Source organism: Pezoporus wallicus, unplaced genomic scaffold (assembly GCF_028554395.1).
Source record: "Pezoporus wallicus isolate ANWC-B61680 ecotype Strahan unplaced genomic scaffold, APGP_CSIRO_Pwel_v1 contig_6972, whole genome shotgun sequence".
Lineage (NCBI taxonomy): Eukaryota > Metazoa > Chordata > Aves > Psittaciformes > Psittacidae > Pezoporus > Pezoporus wallicus.
In genome coordinates, this window is record NW_026639643.1 from 92,823 (window position 1) to 119,623 (window position 26,801).

Here is a 26,801-nt window from a genome sequence, read left to right on the forward strand (position 1 = left end):
TTATCTATTTTTAATGTAGAAATACCTATCCTTTTTTAACATAAGAGATGATTTGCAGTGAAGCTACACTCAGTTTTATAGTATGGTGTGGTATTTATGTGTTCTCCAGCCAATAATGATGAGAATTCACTCGTAATTCCATCATCAGTGTCATTTAGTCTCTATCTAATAGTATGCAGATACAGCTATTTTAGTGAGAATGAATGATACAATTCTCTCTCACTTGCTTTTTAATATAGTATTCTGAAATGCTGCATCTTAAAGCTTGCTTGCAGGGCATGCTTTCTTAGTTTGATCTCTTTCTCTGTTCACGATTGACTGATCACTTCATTCCTTAATGTACCACAAGAGTGTCTCCTAGTACAGTAAATGATCTGTATTACTGAATAACTATTACAGATTTGGTGAAAGATGAGAGAAAATTCTAAGAAATACTATTACTTTGGAGGTAACATCTGTTGCACTTCTGTAATAATGCTGAAGAGATGTGGTTCTGTAATTCTAAGATACATAGGCATACTTTCAAATAGAAAACATTTTTTTAAAAAGCGAGGTCAATGTTATTTCTTGTAAGTTTGTCTTGTCAGTGAAGTTACCAAGTGGCATCTTGCAACCAAGTACAAAGATTCCTAGTTGATACATGTCTGTATCTTTTTTTTTTTTAATGTCTTTAATATTAAGGAAATCTTTCAACAGAAAATTTTTATTTAAACAGAGTTGTAGCATTCGGTGAGCTATTTATGTAGAGTAGCACATTGAATATTGAATCTTTGAGTATATTTAAATATTTCTAAGTACTGAGGCTGTGAATTAATGGAAAAAAGTTCTTTTGTGGGTTAGAAAACTTGAACCCGAGTTACTAGATTTACATCACTTTTTTTTTTTATGGTAGTGATTAAAAGCTTTTAACATGGAAATTGTGAAATACTGTTCTGAACACTGATGTGTTCTTATGCTGCAGATTCTAATATAGTCTCCAGTTACGTTCTCCAGTTCTGAGGAAAAAAAGTTAAGGTGATTTGTACACATTTATTGTGCATCCTGTTTATTGGTTTACAGAAGCTGGAACTTCTTATATTTATTTATATTTTAATAATAAATACATAAATATCAATCAGTCAGGGGAATTCTAATGGCTTGTTTCTGTTATAGATTGCTGTTGAAAAATATTGTTTTCTGGTGTTTAGTAAGTCTTTAACAAGAAGCAGCTTTAGCTCTTAATGAGCATGGGAGTCCCTGTATCCCAAAGCAAGCAAAGCAGTTTGGTACCTGAATAATCTGGTGTCTAGAGGTATGTGATGAAATTTCCTCATGCTGAAGATATCTTCATGATTATATTATGAATACAGAAATTTTATCTCATTGTAGTTTAATGGTTTTCTGATAATTGAACTTAGGGCTACATTTGCTTTGTTAACTTACTTTTCTGTCAAGGCTTTCTTCAGAAGAACCAGTTTATTTACTCTTGTTGACTTTATGGAATGTGTATTAAACTATCATTACTCAATTTGTATGTTTTTCTCGGTAGTTTTTATTATTAATTTTTTTCTGTATTAGGCTTGCCCAAACTCAATAGTTAAAATGGGCACTCTTCTGAACAGCCTTGAATAATTTGCATTATTACAGGGTATATTAAAGCATATAATCTAAATGAAGGTATGCTCCATTTACCTTTACTTGCAGCCTCATTATGGCTTGAGGCTATGAGGTTTTAGTGCTTAATATGAGTACACAGATTCTTAATGGTATAAATCATGTGCTTAGACAATCTACCCTATAATAGTGTAATCTTGACACACAATGCATTAAAACATCTGAAACTTCATTAAGTATTCCTAATGTCCTATTTCTACCACTGCTAATGGACTAAGCAACCTTTAAATGTGTCTAAAGTGTTCTACAGAATACTGTAGTGTGTTAACTTGACACTTGCTAAACCAGAATATGTTGATAAATCCAGTTGCTTCCAGCTTGAGTCTGAGGTCAGTCAGATTTCTTGGCCTATTGAAGGCTCATGGTAATACTTACCTTTCCTGAGCAGTTTAACACTCTAATCCCCCAAGGAGAACAAAGCAAACACCACCTCCCCCTCCCTCCAACAAAACAACCTGCCTTCCCTTGCCGTATGGAAAATTCAGTCTCTTATACCAGTTAATTTTCTAACATTATGTAAAGACGTACTTTGGAATAAGTTGAAATCATTTATCAGACATTCTAGGAAAAATTAAGACAGAAGGTACTAATGATTAAGATCCAGTGTTTACAAGCTTAAGTTAGCCTCAATTGTATGAACTGGCATCTAATTCTAAAAACATTTGTTTATTTAAATATTTTTGGTGGTATTACTCAAGACAGCAGGTAGAGTGAGGAGGGAAATATGATGATCTGAGTGATGGAATTAACTTCTTGTTTTCTACTGAGATTCACCATACTTTTGAATAGTCAATTTTTCAAAACTGTCTTAAGACAGTTTTAATCATACAAAACTGATGGCGTAGTTCTGAACATATTCACAAAACTGGGTTAAGAGTAGAATACTGGTGTTTATGCTAGGCCAAAAAGTTGTGGTATGTTTTTTGGGTTTGAAAAATGAAACCTGGAATTCATTTTGTATGATAGATCATGGACCTGTTCTTCTTGGTTTTGAAACACAAGCCCTTCTGGAGTGTATACGTATCTTTCCAGCATTTTGCAAAAGATATTAACTACTTGAAAGTAATACTCTCAGCCTTCTTCCCCCACTAACTGCCTGGATGGTAATTAAAGTGATAATTATTACTTTTAGCTACGAAATGGTTTTAAATAGCCAAATAATAATTAAGTTACTTAAATGCTACTATATAAATAATTGCTGGATCAGGAGGAGGTTTTGTGGTAACTACTAATACCAGGAATTTGTTTCTGAACATATTGTGCATTGTGATCAGTGCTTGACCTTTATATCTAAGTAAATATTTTAGACTTTTTGTTTATTACTTGTCTATTGTTCCCTTTTAGCTTCTGTTTTAATGTATGAATTGTTATAGGGATTGTTTCAATTTTTGCTGCTGGGTCCTATTTTGATGTGAAGACCATGGTTTGAGATCATCTCAAGCCCCCCTCTTCTTTTCAATAGTATCTTGCTTAATTCCTCATTCAGTTTGGTCAGTTTGTTTTTTTTAGTGTCAATGCAACGTTGCTATGTTATTTAAGAGAACAGAGACTCTGGTTCACCATAAAGGCACCAGCATGTAATTTCAAAAGGGAGTACTGAAATTTGGGATAAAAGCTTTGCTTACTATTAAAAAAACAAATTGAAATGGATAGGGTGAATGACCCCTTCAATTTAAAGAACATCTCAGAAACTAATTGCTAGTGGTTGGTCTGTAGTCCTCAAACTGTTGTCAGAAAATTACTTTTGGTATGCAGTGTATGACTGAAAGCCTAGTATTCATGATAGTTAATAAACTGCCATTGCAAAATATGTAAAGCTATTTGTTCAGCTTACTGAGGAATTATAATACAAACTTGTGCAATGCAGTTCTATATTCTTAATTAACTTTTTTCTACAGAACATGAACTGTATTGTTTATATTTGCCTATCAACAGTTAATGCTGTTGATAATACCTGGATTTATTTATTAAGTTTGGCAATTCTATCTACCTGGGGATTTTGTATGACCTGGATTAACACTAGTTTTAGTTATATAACTGTATCCCACAAGTACTCCAGTATGCTGTAGAGATTTGAGTTTCATTAAGATTTGTTTATTACGTCTGAAAATGAATTAGTTTTTTATTGATTTCCAGCTAGTTTGAAAGAGATATTAATGCCCTTTTCAGTAAGTAAATATTCTGGTTTGTTCACCTTTTTCTTAGAAACTATTTTGACATATTTTTATCATGTGTAATGTTTGCTTGTGCAACTGGGAACTCACCTGTGATGATTGCTACATATGTATTAAGCTTTATATGCCAGATCAAGTTCCTTCATAGAGATTTTTCTCAGAGAGCCGTACATGAATGCAAGTATAATGTGAGTTTCAGAGAGAAAAGATACTGCCCATTTTTCTTGGCCATTCAAGAGACTTTCAAGTCTAAATCTGTAAGCTGCTCATTTGTATGATATCTACTTCCACAGTGTAGATTAAAGCAGAATATAGCTTTCCTTAGGTAGGATAGATATTTGAAATATGAACATTCACTTATTACAGCAAACCAAACTTTTGTTTGCCTTTAATTTTCCTTAGTCATATTTGTATTTTTTTCTTACTGCTATTTACAGTTTATATTTGGGAAAAGGAGGGGAAATTTTGTAGAGCAAGGTTTATGGTTTATGAAATCAAGTTCAATGTGCCAGAATAAATCTCAGTACTTGTATAGTTACAACATTTGAGCTATTACAATTGTAACTTCTACTATTATCTTTCTGTCCTGGGTTCAGCAGTAGCAGTCATTTTTCTCCTTGGTAGCTGGTGCAGTGCAGGGTTTTGACTTTCAGCTTGGGAACAGAGCTGATAACAATGATGTTTTGGTTTGGCCAAGGACTTTGTGAGCCTCATGCTCAGCCAGGGAGCCAGGGAGGAGGGGCAGCCGGGAGGAAGCAGAGACAGGACACCTGACCCAAACTGACCAAAGAGGTATTCCATACCACAGCACGTCATGCCCAGGATGTAACTGGGAGTTAGCTGGAAGGGCTGGGAGACTGCGGGGTTGGAGGAGGGATGGGTCAGTGCTTGGTTGGGCTGGGGGGGAGGGGGGGGGGGGGGGGGGCGTCTGTTGGCTGGTGGTGAGGTGATGTATTCTCTTCCCTTGTTATTTCCTTTATCATTGTTATTATTGGTGGTAGCAGTAGTGATCTGTGTTATACCTTAGTTACTAAACTGTTTTTATCTCAACCCGTGGGAGTTGCATTCTTTTCGATTCTCCTCTCCATCCCTCTGGGAGTAGTGGGAGGGCAAGAAGGGGGGGAGTGAGTGAACGAGTTACCTGACTGGGTTTAAACCATGACACTTTCTTTTCTTAATTTTAGCTTATTTTAATCCTCATATACTGTGCTACTGACTAGTGATTATGTCATATTGACATAGTATGATTATTTTTTTTTTTTTTAATTTTATGTAAGCCATCCTTTTCTAGTCAACAAGATGACTCTCCTGACAAAAACTGTATGAAGATCAGGAATTATAGTTTGCACTGTCATTTTCTGTTAGTAATGGTCAGTTAAATTTCTGGCTCTGCACTACTTCAGTTTTTGCAGGAAGTTTTTCAATGTATATTTCTCTCTTTGTATCCATTATTTTTTAATTTGACAAATATTGTGTGAAATCATTTTAATGTCTCACATTGTGTTCTTGCATCACATCTTTTTGTTCTGTATCCCAATACTTTTTCTAACTATTTATGCATGCCATTTTGACTTTCTGCTTCCTCATGTCTTCACCATAGCAACGAGATTCTTGGATCTTTTTTCAGCCTGTATTATGTCTTATGTTACTGTGACCTTTGTATATTTAAAAATATTCCAAACTTTACTCATCTTATATTCTCACTAGAAACAGATCTTGACATCTTATTCAATAACTTACTAATTCATGCTTCTCTGTAAACCTCGCAACCTCTGCTTTCTTCATATATATATATGCTGTGGTTTTTAGAGACTATGAAGCTAAAAATTCTTTTTCTTTTTCTCTTCCCTCTTTGTGTTTAGAACTGTATTTTTAGACCTGTTTCAAGTATTTCCTTAAAAATCAAATCTTTAGTGCATGTTGAAACTAATGACTATGCAGCTTTAGGTATAGGTTTCTTTTTTTTTTTTTTTACAATCTGCAACAGCAATGGTTAACTTGTGGCTTTAAATATATCTGTAGAGAATTAGAGAAATACTAACTTTATAATTTCAAATGAAGCAACATCATCATAAATCAAAGTGTCGATTCTTCTCTAGAAAAGGCTTTTGTCTCAGTAAAATTTTAAGGTAATATTTTGTAGAATTATTTAATGCATGAAAAAAGTGGATTGTTGGGTTTTTTGTGTGTTTTGCTGTTGGTGGTGGGTTTTGTTTGGTTTGGTTGTTTTTTTTTTTTTTTCCTATCAGCCTTCAGGGCTGCATCAAAAGGAGCATGACCAGGAAGTTGAAGGAGGTGATCCTGCCCTTCTGCTCTGCTCTTGTGAGACCTCACTTGGAGTATTGTGTGCAGTTCTGGTGTCCTCAACATCAAAAGGACATGGAACTGTTGGAACAAGTCCAGAGGAGGGCCATGAGGATGATCAGGGGACTGAGCACCTCCTGTATGAAGACAGGCTGAGGAAGTTGGGTCTGTTCAGCCTGGAGAAGAGAAGGCTGCGTGGAGACCTCATAGCAGCCTTCCAGTATCTGAAGGGGGCCTACAAGGGTGCTGGAGAAGACTCTTCATCAGGGCTGTAGTGATAGGACAAAGGGTAACAGGTTAAAACTTAAACAGGGGAAGTTTAGATTGGATATAAGGAGGAAATTCTTTCCTGTTAGGGTGGTGAGGCACTGGAATGGGTTGCCCAGGGAGGTTGTGAATGCTCCATCCCTGGCAGTGTTCAAGGCCAGGTTGGACGAGGCCTTGGGTGATATGGTTTAGTGTGAAGTGTCCCTGCCCATGGCAGGGGGGTTGGAACTAGATGATGTTAAGATCCTTACCAACCCTAACCATTCTGTGATTCTAGAAATACAGTTGTTTTGTTGTTTACGTTTACAGTAACAGCTTTGAATATCCATTGACAAAAGCATAAATAGTGACCTCCACTGTATGTGTTCGTTTGTAATTATGTGCTTGCATCCATTTTCAGAAAGTAGATGCAAGAAGAGAACTGTGGTGGTTATTTTTATGGTGAGATAGCTTTAGAAAGTAGAATTACTGTGTAAAGTCTCAGTATTTTCTAAATATCATTCAAACTGAAAAAGTAGATTGATAGTAAGGGAAATTGTAGGTGTAAAGTCCACCTTATGTAATGTCCCATCCACTTATTAATGAATGAATGATGTTGATAATGATGATGAACAGCAACAAGAAGATTTTAGAAAAAGCTTGTGGATTTCTGGTCTCATTGTCCTGGTTTTTAAGTGGATTGTGTAGAAAAATATTCTTTCTCAGTGTCTGGTTTGAGATGATACTAAATCTAGTTTGTTTTGGAAAACTCAGAGGGACAATCTCTCCAGTATTTGGCGACCCAACTTCTGAAATATTAGTCTATCTATTTGTTTTATCACCTAGTAGCTATTTCAAATACTTGAAGCTTTATGGGAAGAAATACAGCTAAAAGAACTGGAAAGCTTTGAAAGTATATTTTACATTTCTTCACTATCTAATACAGTGCAGTCCTGTTATCTGCAGTGTTAGTGTGAACTGTTTCATAGTAGTCATAAAAAATTGAAGGCTCTACTTTGAAGTGGGAAACTGCTGTAGAGCCTCCCTCCTTCCTGTTACAGGGCAGTGCAAACATGCTTCTGTTCAGGTTGACTGGGCAAAAGGCATTATGGATCCTGCTGCTTGAATAAGTTTGAAAAGGGAGCAGCTCTCTCTTTTCTTTTTGAGAAACAAAGGCTTAGTTTTTGAAGTGGGTAGAAAAGATAGGTGGATGTAGTATTTTGCCAGAGAAAGGCAGATACATTTTGCTTTTTCTACTGGCATTTCATTTTTTAATTACAGCAAATTATATTTGGAGTTTTGGAGAGACCAGAAGATTCTGGAATAGCTTTTTTCCTTAGCTCAGAGAAAGAACAGTATTCAGAAAACTGCAAACTCTATTTTCCTTTAGCTTGTTATGCAGTGCAACTATAGAATTCTCTGTGGTTTGTTTAGCATTGTGTACTTGATCTTTTTTTTTTTTTTCATTTTATTTTTGTATTCCTAGGTATGATACTTTTTCTTTCAAAGGAGTCAAAAAGTTTTGTAAAGGTGGCTTGTAATTTGAGTGCTGTTTAAATAATTCTTATTTTCTCATCATTTAAATTAGATGATAATGAATGACAAGCTAAGATTCACTTTGTATCATATGACAGTTTCAGAAATATTACGCCTACTGAGCTGCATGCTCACCCATTTCAGTATTTGTCATATGGTATTGAGAAATTTCTATTTTAAAAATACAGTACAATTGGGTTATTAAAGCTGAAAATATGCTAGGGTTTCTTTAGTTGGTAATGAAATGTCGTCTTTTCAAAGCTGCTGGACAGGGCAGGTGACTTTTTAAACTAATTGTAATTCACTGAGACACCCTTTAATCTATAAGAATGTTCACCTCTGCACTGTTCCTGTCCAGCTGTTGTCTCAAACAATTATCAGCAAGTTATTGTTCTGATATGAGCCATGTCATGCTTGAAAGTGAGATGAAAAAAATTAATGAGGGTGCCTGAGTGCTGGTTAAGTAGGTACAGTTATGCTCTCCATGTTCTTTACTATGACTTTTGAGATTGAGGTAATGTACTCTAATGAGACCACATAAACAAATCTGCTGATTGACAGCTATTGATTTAGGAATGAAAAATGTTGGCTGAAGCCATATTTTGTTTCAGTCTAATACTCTGGTTGCTTTTGCACAGAAGGACCTTGACTTTAACTTATAATATGGAGCCTTACTGTTTTTCTCTTTATTCAATTATATCAATCCATTTCATTACTTCTGTTAGGAACAGCGTGTATAACTTTTACTCATGATTACAAAGGAATAATGCATTATTTAATGGTTATAGCAAGGGGGTTTTATATTTTTGCTATGTAAAAGGAGTTAGTACCTTTTCTGTAAGTTAATTTCAAAAATCACAGAGGAGTTTGTGTTACAGATTTGTGAGTCCAATATCAATGATATGCAGAAATACTGAAGAGTTTTTCTACAAAATTATAGTCAAAGGTAGAGGTAGACTTTTAGGTGTGTGTGTCAGACTCAGCGTATGAAAAGTAAATTATGCCAGATAGCTGATAAAATTGGATTCATTTTGAGAAGATGGTAATTTTTCTAAGCAAAGTAAATGTGATAGATTTAACCTTGTGACTGCCGTAGGATTGCCAATGTGTCAGTATTAATGGAAAGTGATATCAGCTGCAGACTCGTAAAACAGGTGGGTTCAAGAGGAGGTGTGGAACATCAAAGGATGCATTGTACTATGAGGCTATTAGTAGAGTTTCTGAAGGATGAGTTTTGGGAATAATTATTAAATAGTCTCAATGATAGTTTGATGTATTAGGAGAAGGCTGAATTTTGTGATGGCAGAGTTTGGAGGCATTCTCAAGTTTGAAGGAGGTTAGGACGTCGCAGATAATAAGCTGGATGAGTGGTAGAAACATAAATTAGGGAACAAAGCCAAACAGTTTTGTATGATTGGCAAATTTTGCAGTTACTTTTAAGTCCATCAAATCTGAAAGAATTTGTTCTAGTTAAGTGCATTTCAAGCCATCTCAAGGTATTCATGCTACATATATGATCTATGGAATAAGAACTGTTAGACTTCTTGTACAAATCTTAATCTGTATCTTTGTATTTAAACAGAACTTTTTCAACATGAAGGTATTTCAGTATGTTCAATTCCTTGTTCAGATTGCTAAATGTTACTGTATTTGCCTATTTGGTATTTAACAGCGTGCTATTTGTCTGATGTCCACAGTGTCTTGATGTGGATGTCAGTGGGGAGGAAGTAGAGGGGTGGGGGTGGGATGAATGCAGATAGGAAGAGCAACCAGTAACCTTTATTTTAAAGTTGTGTAGCAGTCATTAAAATATTTCTTACTATCTTTGTGCTAACATCCATCTGCTAATTCTTTATTATGGAGACCTGTAGTAGCTGACAGACTACTTGCAAAATGGCAAAGTACCAGTGGTGTTTGAGAATAGAGGGTGTGAGTGCCGATGAGCAAAAAAAAACTTGGTTATAAATCAGCTGAGAAAGAAGCTGTCTGAAATAATCTAACACTTCTCTAGCCCATTTAAATTGATGCTGTGTAAGAGCATAATATAGAACTTGCTTTTCCTTGTGGTCAGGGTGGCAGAGCCTTAATTAAAAGGTGCTCATGCTCAAAATTTAAGTGTGAATACAAACTTCAGCTTAGCACTGGAATCTGCGAGTTTTACTTGCATTTATGTATATGTATGTATCAGTTGTTTACAAAGAAAAAAAAAAGGAAAAAAGGTAAGAGAAGAAGAGCAGAACAAATCCTGGATTTCACAGAATTGTTTCCAGTGGGGAAGCATTGTTGTTAATATGTTTACAAGTCACGCTTCTTAATATGACTTTCAGTTCTACTGTCCCAGACTCGAGACAGGTTAAATCACAGATGCATAGAAGCTGCTGGTATCATCAGGTGAAGAGATTAAATGGATTTGAAATCTCTAATTAAGGAAAAGCAAAGATCATGTTGTAATGCTGTTTTCTTCTTCTTTTAGAAGAGCATTAGGAAGGGAAAGGAACTGTTTAAACCAAGAGAAATCAGTATAAGCTAGTCATGAATAAATTTAAACTGCAGATTGGCTCCAATCAACTAGATCTGGGAGGTTCAGGCACACTTATCTTGAAAATGGATCTTTAAGAAAAACAGCTCAGTATTTTGAAGGTAGACTTAACAAAAATCTGAAAAATATGTATGTTGTGCTTTCATATAGCAGCAACCCGGACCTTGGGCTGTGAGTTCCTATTTTACATTTATTAGATGACACTATAGTTAGTATTACTGTTGCAAAAATGTACAAGTGAGACATAGACTTGCTTTTCTTAATCTTCTCTCCCATGTTGCCATACACCATGTAAGGTAAATGTTTAGGAGCAGCAGGTGCAGCATTAGTGCAGGAGGAAAAAGTTGGGTTGCAGATTGCAGTGATTTGGCTATTTATTGACTTGTCATCTGTTTTTCCCAGCTTCCAGGGGTTATAACAATGAGTAAGTAATCTTTCTCTGAAGGTTCAAACACAGGCATTTGACCTTCAAGTCCCTGCTACTTTAAGGTTGCCTGCCATTCAGCATGTCATCATATTGGAGATCTAGAGCTATTGTACTGCCTGGTTATGTACTGGTGTCTGATGTTTTAGGGTGGTAGAAGTGATCCATCCATGTCACGAGGCCTACTTCAGGTACTTACGGGTACTTCAGGGACTGATATGAGGAAATGCTATTTATTATCTCTGATATGTTAAGGAGGTTGAAGCGAGGCAGGGGTTGGCCTCTTCTCCCAAGTAACAAGTGATAGGATGAGAAGAAATGGCCTCAACTTGTCCCATGGGAGGTTTAAATAAGATACTAGGAAAAATGTCTTTGCCACAGGACAAGCATTGGAACAGACTTCCCAGGGAAGTGGTGCAGTCTCCATCCTGGAGGTATTTAGAAGACTTGTAGATGTGGTGCTTGAGGGCATGGTTTAGTGGTGGACGCGGCAGTGCTTGGTTAACAGCTGGATTTGGTGATCTTAAGGGTCTTTTCCAACCTAAATGATTTTAATGATTCTGTGTGCTTGGTCTCTCACTGTCTGTGTAACTTAGCAGTCTGCTACTAACTGTGGCTTCCTCATTAAGTTTCTTTCAGGATATGCCAGCTCCTCCCTGGTGATCCTAGTTTGCTGTTCTCTCCCCTCTGCCCTTTTGGTTTGGAGTCCCATATACTGTTGTTTCTTTCCACAAATTAATGATCAGTCCTTTGTTAGGCTAGTGCTGCCCTTGCCTTTTCGATATGTGAGGCACTGATGTTGCTGTGAGGTGACAGTGGGAGCTTAGTAAGCTGTGCCTCTTATGTCAGATCATTCATTCCTATCTTTCCACTCCTGTATCTCTTTTGCTGTTATGTTCTGTTCTTTTGTGTAGTCACTTGATGAATTTGATTGAAAGCCTGATCCAGTGTTTCCCTGCTGGAAAGATGTTGAATTGTTTAAAGCTGAGATCAGAGGTTAATAAAAGAATTAAAAATAAAATCAGAACCCATAGAGTACCCCTTGAAAAATCAGTGTTCAGCAAAAGTATTGCACTATAGAATGCGCTTTTATAAGTATGTGTTCTGTGATATAAATGACTTTTATACAATAACTAGTAGAAATTGTCTTTTTTGTGAGTACCTTGAGGTATTGTTCATCTTTAAGGATATGTAGTAAAACACTGATTGAGAGTTGAGTGCTGGAAAGGCTATATAACACTATTTCACACAAGTAAAACTAAAACCATAGTTTCAAGGAAGGAGATGTAATCTTAACAGAATCCTTTCTCTATCAGATGTACATCTTCAACTGTAGATATAGATGGGCCTTGTTAACTTTAAATCTTGACAGAACAAGTATCAAATAAATAATGAAAAATGTTTATCTTATCAAGGTGTTACAGTGTACTGTTCTGAGAGAAAAATGCCTTAAGTAAAACCAAATGCTTTTTAGCATTTGTTTATCATTTAATGTGGTAGCCAATTTCATAAATTTGCTTTGTGCCATATTTCGGTGACAGGTGAATCTGGTGCTGCTAGTTTGAAGGGTGTCTGTTCTGTTTTACGTGGCTGTGCTGTGATCTGGGACAGGAAATTAGCACAAATGGAAACTAGCTGCTGGCATTTGCTATACAGATAAAGAGTGTGCTGGTCAGCATAAAGTGTCAGGGAAAAGTTTGGAACAGCCTTTTTAAGCTGCAGTGCCACCTTCTGTTCAACTGGGATCATGGGATGGTGCTCTGTGAGCAACTGAGAAGATGCAACAGTTCATTGATGCTGAAGGGATGAGGCCTGACTGATTTCTTCTGCCCTGCTGGTTATGTGGTCCACTCCACTCTGGCGCTCGTTATAATCTAATGGTTACACCACAAGCTTTCATAGAATAGAATCATAGAATAGTTAGGGTTGGAAAGGACCTTCAGATCGTCAAGTTCCCACCCGCCTGCCTTGGGCAGGGATACCTCACACTAAACCATCTCACCCAAGGCCTCATCCAGCCTGGTCTTGAACACTGCCAGGGATGGAGCATTCACAACCTCCCTGGGCAACCTATTCCAGTGCCTCACCACCCTAACAGGAAAGAATTTCCTCCTTCCATCCAATCTAAAGTTCCCCTGTTTAAGTTTTAACCCGTTACCCCTTGTCCTATCACTACAGTCCCTAATGAAGAATCCCTCCCCAGCATCCCTATAGACCCCCTTCAGATACTGGAAGGCTGCTATGAGGTCTCCATGCAGCCTTCTCTTTTCCAGGCTTAACAGCCCCAACTTCCTCAGCCTGTCTTCATACGGGAGGTGCTCCAGTCCCCTGATCATCCTCGTGGCCCTCATCTGGACTTGTTCCAACAGTTCCATGTCTTTTTTTATGTTGAGGACACCAGAACTGCACCCAATACTCCAAGTGAGGTCTCATGAGAGCAGAGTATAGAAGGGCAGGATCATCTCCTTCAACCTGCTGGTCATGCTCCTTTTGATGCAGCCCAGGATATGGTTGGCTTTCTGGGCTGCAAGTGCACACTGAAGCTGGCCCATGTTCATTTTCTCATCGACCAACACCCCCAAGACCTTCTCTGCAGGGCTGCTCTGAATCTCTTCTCTGCCCAACCTGTAGCTGTGCCTGGGATTGCTCCGACACAGGTGTAGGACCTTGCACTTGGCATGGTTAAACTTCATGAGGTTGGCCATCAGCCCACCTCACACGCTTGTTGAGGTCCCTCTGGATGGCATTCCTTCCCTCCACCATATCGACCGAACCACACAGCTTGGTGTCATCGGCAAACTTGCTGAGGGTGCACTCAATCCCACTGTCCATGTCAGCGACAAAGATGTTAAACAAGACCGGTCCCAACACCGATCCCTGAGGGACACCACTTGTTACTGGTCTCCAGCTGGACATAGAGCCATTGACCACAACTCTTTGCATGCGCCATCCAGCCAGTTCTTTATCCACTGAATGGTCCACCTATGAAATTGATGTCTCTCCAATTTAGAGACAAGGATGTCATGTGGGACAATGTTGAACGCTTTACACAAGTCCAGGTAGATGACATCAACTGCTCTACCCCTGTCCATCAGTTCTGTAGCTCCACCATAGAAGGCCACCAAATTGGTCAGGCAGGATTTCCCCTTAGTGAAGCCATGCTGGCTGTCACCAAGCACCTTGTTGGTTTTCATGTGCCTTAGCATGCCATCCAGGAGAATCTGCCCCAAGATTTTGCCAGGCACAGAGGTGAGACTGACTGGTCTGTAGTTCCCCGGGTCATCCATGTTCCCCTTCTTGAAAATGGGGATTATATTTCCCTTTTTCCATTCTTCGCGAACTTCACCTGACTGCCATGATTTTTCAAATATGATGGACAGTGGCTTAGCAACTTCATTCTCCAGCTCCTTCAGGACCCACGGATAGATTTCTTCAGGTCCCATGGACTTGTGCACATTCAGGTTTTTAAGATGGTCTCAAACCTGTTCCTCTCCTACAGTGGGCCCAAGGTCTTCATTCTCACAGTCCCTGTGTCTGCTTTCCAATACATGGGTGGTGTGGTCAGAGCCTTGCCAGTGAAGACCGAGGCAAAGAAGTCATTCAGAACCTCAGCCTTCTCCAAATCCTGTGTAGCCAGTTCTTCTGAGAGCTTCCTGAGGGGGGCCTACATTGTCCCTAGTCTGTTTTTTATTTGCAATGTACCTGTAGAATCCCTTCCTGTTATTTTTAACATCTCTAGCCAAATTGAATTCTAACTGGGCCTTGGCTTTCCTAACCTGGTCCCTAGCTTTGGTTTACCTTGGTTGAAAGGTATGCGCTACTTGTTTGGGTTTTTGTTTGGTGGTGGTGTTTTTTTTTTTTTTTTTTTTTGCTTGGTGATTTTCTGCCATTTTAGTGAATGAAGGAGTTCTTGAAGCACCCTGATTGTTGCGGTGGCTTTGTGGAGGCTCATGTCCAGTTTTTTCCATCTACCAGTAACCCCAAGTCCTTTTCCACAAGGCTGCTCTCAATCCCTTCATCCCCCCACCTGTACTGATACTGGTGGTTGCCCTGACCCAGATGCAGAACCTTACATGTGTTCTTACTGAACCTCATGAGGCTTACATGGACCCCCTTCTCGAGCATGTCCAGGTCCCTCTGGATGTGTCTTAACTGCTAAGCATGCAGTATGCACAATAATAGAAATGTGTCAGACCAACTTTATCGAAATCTCTGAGGTCATTTAAAAGTACTGGGGTCAGTGGCCCTTGTGTGCTCTCATTTATGATATTTAACATATGCTGCATAAAATCTATAAGCGTCAGAAGCCACATTAGTGTCTCTTTTTCGTTTAGATTTTACTGAAGAGTATATGCTTGTATTTAAATTGCAGGGACTTCGGTATGTTTGAAATGCTGTTTTAATGCTTGCTGCTTTGCTCAGTTAAAGATAAGGTGTTAAAATTTTTCTACTAGTTAGTTTTGAGCATGGATAAAGAATTAATAAAAATGTAGTACAAAAGTATAATTCACTGCTTCTTATCTGTCTTCCAAAGGAAAAAAAGTTTGAGTAACATACTTCTTTTCTACTTTCAAATGCTAAAGCTTATAATTGTTTTTGGTTTGGCCAGTAGTGAAGTTGCCTCTAAACTGGCTTTGAGGGAAGCACTGTGTTGGAGGATCAGTCACAACTTGTATGGTCAGTAGAGGAAGATTTAGAATTGGTCAATAAAATGGACAGTAAAGGATTGCTAGTATCAGTTGCTGTTCACCCTGGACTTCTAAGAGAACTAGAGGATGATATCAGAACCTCAGGTTGGGCAGAGAAGAGATTCAGAGCAGGACTGCAGAGAAGGACTTGGAGGTGTTGGTTGATGAGAAACTGAACATGAACCAGCAGTGTGTGCTTGCAGCACAGAAAGCCAACCATATCCTGGGCTGCATCAAAAGGAGCGTGACCAGCAGGTCGAAGGAGATGATCCTGCCCCTCTACTCTGCTCTCGTGAGACCTCACTGGAGTATTGTGTGCAGTTGTGGTGTCCTCAACATGAAAAGGGCATGGAACTGTTGGAACAAGTCCAGAGGAGGCCATGAGGATGATCAGGGGACTGGAGCACCTCCTGTATGAAGATAGCCTGAGAAAGTTGGGGCTGTTCAGCCTGGAGAAGAGAAGGCTGTGTGGAGACCTCATAGCAGCCTTCCAGTATCTGAAGGGGGCTTATAAGGATGCTGTGGAGGGGCTCTTCATTAGGGACTGTAGTGATAGGACACGGGGTAACAGGTTAATACTTAAAACAGGGGAAGTTTAGACTGGATATAAGAAGGAAATTCTTTCTTGTTAGGGTGTTGAGGCACTGGAATGGGTTGCCCAAGGAAGTTGTGAATGCTCCATCCCTGGCGATGTTCAAGTCCAGGTTGGACAGAGCCTTGTGCCTTGTGTGGCATGGTTTAGTGGGAGGTGCCCCTGCTGATGGCAGGCGGGTTGGAAATAGATGATGTTAAGGTCCTTTCCAACCCCAACTATTCTATGATTCTCTGAAACAGCTGAGCAATGAACTGTGCTGTGTAAAGTGTTATTTGAACCTATGACAGCATCAGAGGAAAGGAAGCAAAGTGACCAATGTGATAACTTTTTCAAAAGGTTTCTGTTTTTTTAGGATCTACAGTTAGTGAAGTTGGTACCCATGGTGTACATGTTGTAGATAATCATTAGTAAAGGGTAGAATTGTTTAACAATATATTAGTTATATGCTGGCAAAATCTTCTCAGTAATGGCTGAAAGCAAATAGGATTTGAGGACTGCTAGGAAAGAAAAAATAAAGTAATAAAAGCTAAAAGTGTCAACGCACAAGTTCAAACTGTGCCCACATCCTCCTTACTTTGTGTGGCTTTGTTTCCTCTCGCTAATAAAAGGTATAATAGAGGTACAGCAAAATGATCATGGTTATCAAAACAAATAAAAGGATGACTTTCTTTGTACAATGCATAATTAAGAATGGGAACTCTGTGCTCAAGAACTTCATCAATGTTTAAAATTTAGTAGGTGTAAACAGCAGTTATACACAGTCACAGAAGAACAGTCTTGAAGATTACTAAATAAAAAGTTTTTGCTCTGGAATAGGACTATCTCTGGAAGGCAAATATATGGAGACTTGCAAAGACGCATATGTTTGACTTGTTCTTGTATGTTTTCCTGTGCATCTTGCTGACCTCTGGAAGAGGTGATTGATCTAGCAGGGTGTCGTGGTTTAAGCCCAGCTGGTAACTCAGTACTACGCAGCCATTTGGTCGCTCCCCCTGCCTTCTCCCTCTGCTCCCAGAGGGATGGAGAGGAGAATCGAAAGAATGCAGCTCCCACGGCTTGAGATAAGAACAGTTTAGTAACTAAGGTATAACACAAAACCACTGCTGCTGCCACTGATAATAATAATGATAAGGGAAATAACAAGGGAAGAGAATACAACCGCTCACCACCCGCCAACCAATACCCAGCCCGACCTAAGCAAGTATCAAGCCCTTCTGGGTAACTGCCCCCAGTTTATATAGTGGTCATGACATGCTGTGGTATGGAATACCTCTTTGGTTAGTTTGGGACAGGTGTCCTGTCTTTGCTTCCTCCTGGCTTCGCCTCCTCCCTGGCAGAGCATGAGACCTAAAAGTCCTTAGTCAGAGTAAACATTACCGCGCAGCAACTAAAAACATTGCTGTTATCAGTGCTGTTCCCAGGCCGAAAGTCACAACCACAGCATTGCACCAGCTACTAAGGAGGAGTAAAATGACTGCTACTGCTGAAGCCAAGACACAAGGCATAATTATTCTTATGAACAGGCTTCTAGAGACAGCAGTGTAGTTATGATTCTAACTGCTTTTTTAACTCAACTGCTATCCCTGCCCATGGCAGGGGAGTTGGAACTAGATGATCTTATGGTCTTTTCCAACCCTAACTCTTCTATGTTTCTGTTGCCTTGTCCCGCTTAGACTGACCCATGCTGGCTCCTTGTTCAAGAGAACCTTGTGTGGTTCTCTACCTCAGTTCATATACTGGACCCAGAGAGGTGGAGTTGAACAGCTGTCATTCCATTTCACAGGATAATAAACAACATGATAGTGCTTTTTTAATTAGTTGTGCTCAGCTTGGGTGCAGCTGCACTCAGGTCCTGTTATTCTGCTTTTGATAGCTTCTGTCAAGTGACAGATCAGCCTTGTAAGGCCCTAGCAGCTAAATCCTGGTAATAGGAATATATCTTAAAATAAGGAGGTCTGAATTATGTGTCTGCTGGAGCTAGACTCTAAGCAACTCTACTGCTGAGAACACCAATGTGTTTTGCTTTTCCCTGTTCAGCAAACTTCACTGTAGCAGAAAACCCATTTCAACCCCCACCTCTTCCCTTACCTCTTCCCTTACCTCTTCCCTTACCTCTTCCCTTACCTCTTCCCTTACCTCTTCCCTTACCTCTTCCCTTACCTCTTCCCTTACCTCTTCCCTTACCTCTTCCCTTACCTCTTCCCTTACCTCTTCCCTTACCTTTACCCTTTGAGGAAAATTAATGACATTTTAAATCATTCCAGGAGTTGAATCAATCTTGGTTAAAACTTTCAATTCTAGTGTGGACCCAAGCAAGTGTTCAGATTGTCATGAAGAAAAAGATTCTTCTGATTTTTATGTGCCATATTTCTGACAGTATTTTGGAGAGTTACTGAAGGAAAAATTCAGAGTTGATTTTGTTTTTCCCAGAATTTAATCAGCTGCCATTAAAAAAGTGAGAGTTTACTGTCTCAGCTTTATGAATGAACTAACATCATTTAGAAATGATTTAGTTACTATGATAGCACTTAGGTTTTCAAAATAAAGATGGTATTTCTGTTTCAAATCACTTAGTGACTTAGTAAAAAATAATCTTAGTTACTTGGCTAATTTCACAAAAGCAGTACTCTGTAATTGCAAAGTCCTGTATTGATTGTTATCGAAGATGAGCACAAGGGTGGAAGTACAAACACTAGGCCATTTGGTTAATCACTTGCTAGTGTACTAATTCCTGTTACATGATCGATCAGCCTATGCCTGTTATCGGTATGTCTTTCTGCAAACAAGGACCTTTTATGTCCACCTTAATTAGTTGTGTTTTTTTTATCTTAGTCCACCTATTCGTGCTACAATTACGCAGATTGTCAGTGGGCAAGATGCATTGCTGACAACTGTAAAGATTCTAAGATGAATTACTTATTTTTGTGCATGTAATGTAATGTATATGCATAAAATTAAAGACTGTCAGTCACTGGATGTATTTAATAGCCTGTTATAGAGGCATATTCTTCCGAATTACCTTGAAATAACCTGTCAGAGATAAAATGCCTGAATATATTTGTACATTTGCTGTTACCAGTGATTCCAGTTCTTATGTACCCTTGAGAAATTATTTGTAATAAAATCCTCTATTTTGAATGAGTTACAGTGATGCATGAATTTAAGCTTTCATGAAGCATGACTGAGTTAAAATGGTGTATGCATGAATTGTGCCAATTCAACAGCAGTGTTGTCAATACAGGAAAAACAGTGCGTGTGTGCATGACTGAACATATGTTTGAGGGAGGTAAGAAGTGGCAATCTCTTACAAACTGCTTAGAAAACAAATGGTAAAACTTAAGAAATATTCCCCATTGCAGCAACTACCATTCCAAAGATAGGAGGCACTGATGAATAGAAATTGACAAAAAAGAGGCCTGAATAAACAGGAACTTGGAATGCATTGGCACTTTTGCATTGTATGTTCCACATATCTGTTATAGTCAACATGAAGAATAACAAATGACCTCACTCTCTAGGAGTTTGCATTCCACCTCAGTAATGGAAACATTTTCAGTTTCAAAGCTAACAGTTAAAACTGTGAAACATTATTTATATTCCTACCATAGTTAATAGTTTCTTACTGATTTTCCAAGTTATAGGTATATGTAGATGGAAAATAAGATGGATCATAAAAGCTTTTTCATAGTACTTGGAACATAATTTGTACCCCATGAAAAGGCTGGATTAGATTATTAGGTGTGATAAACAGTCCCTGAGGCTAAAACTTTTGTGTTGATACAACCTTAGGTTGCTCTTTTTGGAAAGAGCATATACCAGCTTTCTCACCTCTCAGGTTCAGACGTTCTTCCTATTGCTGTGGGCTGTATCCTCATTTTATCCTTGTTTTTATTTAAAACAAAACAGCGACAATAATGAAAAAAAATCACCCCCCAAAAAAAACAAAACACCAACCCTGCAAGAAAACCCCAAATACATGTCTTAGATGATATTTAAGAACAGATCTAGTTCAGAATTTCTTTCCTATTTTGAAGCAGATTATCACAAATAATTGTGTTAGTGAACCCTGCAATTCAGTAGGGAAGCTATCTAGGAAATAGGCTTGTCCTTTTATTTTTTTTGTTGCATGTCATATTGCGGGACAATAATTTTGGAGCTGTTAAAACAATCCAAGTCTTCAAAAGGCTGTGTTCTGTCAGCCAAAAGACATATATTTCTTGGCAGGTCTCAGGTTTCCACACCGGTCAGGCCACACATGGAGTACAGAGTACAGTTTGAGCCTCCCCAGTAAGAGGGAGGCATGGACATTCTAAGGGCAGCCCAACAAAGGGTCAGAAAGATGATGAGGATACCGGAGCATCTCTCCTGTGAGGAAAGCCTGAGAGAGCTGGGACTGTTTAACTTGGAGAAGGCTCAGGAGAATCCTGTCAATTTATATTAATACCTGAAGAGGGGGTAAAAGGAGGATGAAACCAGGCACTTTGCAGTAGTAGTGGGCACAAACTGAAACACAGGAGGTTCCTCCTGAACATCACAAAACACTTATTGCGGGGCTAACTGATCACTGGCATGGGTTGTCTGCAGAGGTTGTGGCCTCTCCTTCAATCTTTAGAGGTATTCAAAAGCTGCCTAAATACAGTCCTGGGCACCTGGCTATAGGTGGCCCTGTTTGAGTAGGGGGGTTGGAACAGATGACCTCCAGAGGTCCCTTCCAACTTCAGTAGTTCTATGATTTACAGCAAGTTGTGCCACATTTTTGCTTTGAATAACTAAGAACTTTTGCAGCATTTTTTTATTCAGCTACAACCTCATTTTCTGTTCAAGACCTATTCCTTTGATTCCAGATAACTTCTTGGAGATAAGGAATGTCTTTCAGTTGAATGTCGTACTGTATGGGGCACAAGCTATCATTTACTTCTGAGAGTTAGATTTCTAAACAGGTGAGGTGGGCATCTACTTTCATAATGAGTCTTGGTGTGGGTACATCTTTTGAGCTCATGACCCCAGGCTTGTTCTTTCATTTTTCAGTGAAGACAGACTTCAAGATGACTGTTGTTTTAGTTAAGAGGGTAAGAAAGATGCAAGGTGATGTGTAATTTTCTGTACACTCTGTTACTTAGTGACAAAATTACTCCACTGAGTGTTCTGTGGATTTCTGTGTAATGTAGTTTTCCAGTTTTAGCTGAACTAGGAATTCAGACTTTTTCAAACAAATGGTCAGATCTGCATGTTCCTTTCCAAACCTGTATTTCAAGGGTATTTTGGTTTTATTCAATAATGATGTATTTTAGAGGAATTTTTTTTTCTTTAGCATACAGATGCAGAGACATGATTTTTCTTGCACAATGATAGTGGATAGCAGATTCTATCAGGATCTGTGGCAGAAATGGAAATGTAGCTAGCACTTCATGAATGTAGATTTTCAGTTGCAGCTACCAAAATGTGAATGTTTCAGAGATCTGCTGAGTAAACTACATAGGATTCAATCCACATTTCTGTGAAATGCTATTCTGTAGGCTTCCAGCTGTGATGTTATGTTTGTAAAAGAATTCTGTCTCCACTCCCTTCATGACTCTAGTTTCAGTCAGATCGTTGCCAAAATGCAGGTAGTTGACTACAGTTGAATGTGTATATGTACGTGTTTGAAGGAGTCGGTAAAAGCGATTTTTCCAATGCATAAAACTCCTTTGAGGTATTTTTCTGTCTGTACACTGGCAACCACATCTGTTAATTCTGATATCATGTTAATAAGGATGTGGGATTGTGGAGATAAAGGGAACTAAAAAGTGTGGGAGATGAATTCTGTGTGTTTCAAAGTGATGTAGCATTTTGTTTCCCAGCCTGGGAGAGCAGAGCAGTTGGAGCATCAGAGGAGATACTACTGACTAAAAATTACCTAGTTCAAATGCTTGGGCCATGTGTATGCCCCCAGTGTGCTGTTCTTGACATGTAACGTTCCTTTTCAGTTGTATAATACATGAAGTAAGACCTGAGATTTTGAAACAATTAATGGTTTAATGTGATGGTCCAACTTCTGGAGCCATGATTGTTTAGAGATCCCCTGGTTTGCTTCTTCTCTTGTTAGCATGACAACGTTTTATGTCTGTTTCCCTTATCTCCTTTCTGCAACAGCTGCCCATTCTCACTGGGCTGTGCTCTCTTTTTCCAGTGTAAGCAGATGTTCCCATTTCTATTTTCTGTATACTTTCCTCCTTCCCTCAGTGCCCTCTCCAAATAAAAATACAAGTGCTGATTTTCTTAAATTTTCTGCTAGTTTAGATATTTACTTCACTTATTCAGATGTATTAAATGTTTTTCTCTCCCTCCTCTCCCCCCTGTGGGTTTTTTACCTTTTTTCTTGTTGGAAATAGATAATAGTTGTGTCTCTTCTCCCCTCCCTGCTTCCTGCCCATTCCAATAAGTTAACAAGCAAACGAGGTAAAACACTTCTAGAGGCAGTAGGAGGTATAAGAATTTCAGAATTTCCATTGGAAAGTGCACCATTTCCAATAGGAAAGACAAGTAATATGTGTCCTCTGCTTCTTATTGCTGCCAACTATGTAAGGATGTGACCTGAATTCTCCTGAAGGAGTATCATGTAAGTCTGGTGTAATTAAGTTTGCATAATTGTATAACTCTATATACAATTCCTGCATGAGTTTCTAGAGTATGTTCTATGTTCATTTTTTCCTTAGGGTTGTGATGCCTTAAGTATTGCTGTCACTTTGTGTGTAACCCCCTCCTGGATGAAAGTTCCAGAGGGAATTAGCCAGTTCATTTGCAACATTGTTCCTTAATTTGAAAGTTAGTTTTGTATGTTTGTATATCTGTGTATTATCTCTGTTACAAGACTAATGAATAAATACTGCTTTCCAGTCCTGGAAAAGGCAAACATATTTGTGTTTTTTCTTTTTCATCCCCTATTAGTATCCAGTTCAAGTCTGTCAGTGCAAGTTTAAGCAAATTTATAAATTCATGTACTTTAACTTCTTTTGTTATGTCTATGAAGAAAATGATTTTGTTTTCCGTAAAATGATGATGTGCAAGGTTTCAAGGTAGCCATAAAGCATTACTGTATTTTCATTATGATTCAGATGAGTTCAGGCATGAAGATGGCATGGAACCTGTGCTACAGAGATATCCAGATGTAGTGGGATCTGCAATTTGGGCACTGATAAGACATGCCATTAAGAATGATAGTTTTGAGAATGACTGTTGTCAGCCTGTAGCCTTTAAGAAATCTGAGAGGAGAAAATAGTTGTATGATCTTGAGATCCATGTCCCCTGACATGTCCTTCTGGATTTAGTAAGGCCTCTTAAACCATAACTAGAAGAAAAAAATAGAAGTGAAGCTTTAGTGGTAACCTCCCTTTTCTCCAGTAGCTTAAATGTCATTCTGTTCCTTTTGAACATGGGGTATTGAGTTCTCACATTGTGGTTAAAAACTGCTTCTTTTGCTTTCATATACATAGTAGGCAGTTATTTTTCCTGGGACAGGAGAATGTTGACTTTTCTGTTAAATCTGTGGATTTAACTGTGGATTCAGACCAGCTGGTTGTTTCCAGTAGGGTGAGGAGAAAGACAGAAGAGGAAGATTGTGACTTTGTAACCCATTTGCCAGGACCCTGCCCTCTGAGGGCCTGCTTTATATCTTAACTCAGTAATTTCATTTCATTCAGGTTCTTTTCTGCACTGTGGCATGTCCTTAGAGGGGAGCATCGTGCTGCCTAGCAATTAAAAGTCATTTGTGTCTCCACCAGCTTGGGAGTGACTAGAATCTAGTTCCTTCAATCCCTGTGTGAGGTCTTTAAGTTCTTATCTCTTTGGTAGTTTCCTAGTCAACAAAGGTCAGAGACCTTGAGAGGTCATTGTCCTTAGAAAAACATTTTTTAAGAATGACATAGCTCTCCTAAGATTTACAGAAGTAATTTCAAGTTAGAGTAATTCTCTTGATAATTCATATTACATCTAGTTTTGTCAAGAATCATCAGTGATCTACAAATTTTAATCCTGTGTTTTCTTGACAGTTTCTCTATATCCATCTCCTTCTGAAGTCAGTAGCATATACTTTTATTACAAAACATTTTCTACTCTCAACTATTTGGAGCATGTAGAACTTAATTTACAACAGTCATACTGTAAAAGACTGGAAACTAATTTTGTGAAATAGTAATATATTGGCTGAATAATATTTGATAGTGAAGACTTATGCTGGGGGGAGGAGAAGAAAAAAAAAAAGGAAGAAAATAAAAAAGGGCAACCAGATTGGGTTAAAGGAAAGATTTGTGTGGGTTTGGACTTTTTGTTTGTTTGTATAATAATTGGAATATTTCTTACTAATACATTATCAAAACTATGCTGTTATTGTAAATGAAATTCTTATGACAGTGTGTGAATAATGAGAAATAAATTCAGCTTACATAATGCATTTGAGAGAATGTATTTGTAGGAATTATTTTTTGAAAAGAAAGTACGAACCAAAATTTCCAGCCATGTTAATGTACATTTCCACAATCACTTTGTCTTTTTGGTATTTTATAATAAGGTTATTATGCCATATATCTAAAAATATAACTTTTGGAGGAAATAAGGAAAATAGGTATAAACTCATTTTTATTCTAAAGTAATGTTAGTTTTCCATAAGCCAGTGATCTTTGATATTTTTGGTGTGTATACGTGGAGAAAAGCAGTCACAAAAATACCTAAATTCTGGGTTGGTTCCTTATTGCTTAATATCAAGACATATTGACATATCTTCTTCAAGATCTGTTATTGTCAAGTATCAAAATCCAATTAGAATGCTAACCTGGCCAGGCTGACTGAAGAAAGTTGAATGGTATTTTATATATGACTTTCATGACTTCAGACAGTTCATACAACTAATACTATCATCTTCAGTTTCTATATATTTAAAAAAAAATCTTGTTCTAGAAGGCCAACATGCTGACAAATTTCACTGAAGAACACATGTTGAGAATGCAATCAATTAAATGCAAAACCTCTGTATTTTTTCTCTTCTATATGTTATTTTGTGAATTGATTATGCTTGATAGCAAATATGTTTTCTGAATTCATTAATGTTTTTCTAAACAGTAAGAGTTTACAGTAAGTATATTTGTGTTCACTTTGGCAGTAAAAAAAGAGGAGGAGGAATTTGAAGAAAAGAAATCCATTAAGAAACGAATCAAAGAATTAAAAGTCTTGGACCCAAAGATTGCACAGAATCTGTGTAAGTAGAGTCTGGTTTTATAACAAAGTAATGTTGCATATATATGTTCCATAAAACTGTGTGTCTTGTCTGCCTGGCGGTAACCACTTTTTATTTAAAGTATGCGATATGTTCATATGTGCATATTGTTGTTATGCCAAAGGATGTGAGCTGATACAACTGAAACACTTTTTAAAGGACCCAGAAAACAATTAAAGGTCATCACTTTTTTGAGACTGACATTACTCTCTTCTGTATATATTGAAACATAAGTGTAACAGCTACGTATCTAATTATCTATTTTCAACATAGTCAGCAAAGAATACTGCCTAACCCTCTACTGCTTCACCCCTCCAAGAAGTCTGGTACAAGGTATCTGGCCATCCTGCATGTACTTTGTAGAAAGAAGGCAATACTCAGTATTATGCAGTAATATGCAAATAAAGATGATAAAGTTTTGGCAACGATGAGTGCTGTAAAGAGTATGTTCCTAAATACTGGAAAAGATAAAATAGGAAACGATTGGATTATGGTGAATGAATAAACAGTGCTTAATAAGAGCATTTTATTTTTTTAACTGTTGATGTGATTTCAGTTTCTCAAAACCATTGAAGGAAAAAAGTGTTAACTCTTAGCTTAGCACAAAAGACTACAACAACAACTGTCCTGCAGAGTGGACTTTTCACTGGGTAATTATGGTGATCTTCTGTGATGCTGGATGTTCTGTGTAACAAATGGATGGAGAAGGCTAGAATTGTAGAAGAACAGTGGTTAAAAATAATTGTTGTCTCTTATTTCTGTTACTTTTTATGGTGTTTGTTAGCCTGTATGCTATAGGCTGATTAACTGGTGATTTGCAAATAGAAAAAAAAAAAAAGTGTCTTGCTTTCTTTGTTATATGTTGAATCTTTGTTTTAGCAATTTTCCTTGGCTCTTTCCGAGTGCCGTATGAAGAAATCAAAATGATGATACTGGAAGTTGATGAAACACAACTGTCAGAGTCCATGATTCAGGTAAGGAAAGTGACACTTTAAATCCCAGTATTTCAGAGTAAGCTTATCATTAAATAGAAACCTGTGACTAAAAAACCTCTTACCATTAATTTAGGCTAATAAATCACTGTGAAAATCTTTTACTATCTGTGAACTGTAGGATTTTTTTTATATTTGTAGTGCTATTTTTTAATGAAAGTGGATAAATTTATATTCTCTAATTTCTTGAATCATATTGTCCACTCCTAAATTGAGATTTTTCTTTGGTATATTCAAACACCATCTGATATTCTGTTTCTTTCCTAGTTACTCATTTTTTCTCTAATTTGTTTCTCCCTCTGTCTCATTTGCATGTACCTGTTCTGGTCGAAAATTTGTGGTTTTGTGTATGTGTGTTTTGTTTTTTTTTTTGTTTGTGGTTGTTTGGTTTTGTGTTTATTGG

The 26,801-nt window shown here is 37.9% G+C and overlaps 1 protein-coding gene across 1 annotated transcript in view; it reads left to right on the plus strand.

Annotated features, from left to right (window-relative positions):
• Positions 1-26,801, plus strand: part of DIAPH3 (diaphanous related formin 3) — a 225,541-nt gene that overhangs the window by 67,441 nt on the left and 131,299 nt on the right. Inside the window, exons 18-19 of the mRNA XM_057415289.1 lie at positions 25,293-25,388; positions 26,286-26,380. Of these exons, the coding sequence (XP_057271272.1) occupies positions 25,293-25,388; positions 26,286-26,380 (191 nt within the window). The remainder of the gene's footprint in view (positions 1-25,292; positions 25,389-26,285; positions 26,381-26,801) is intronic.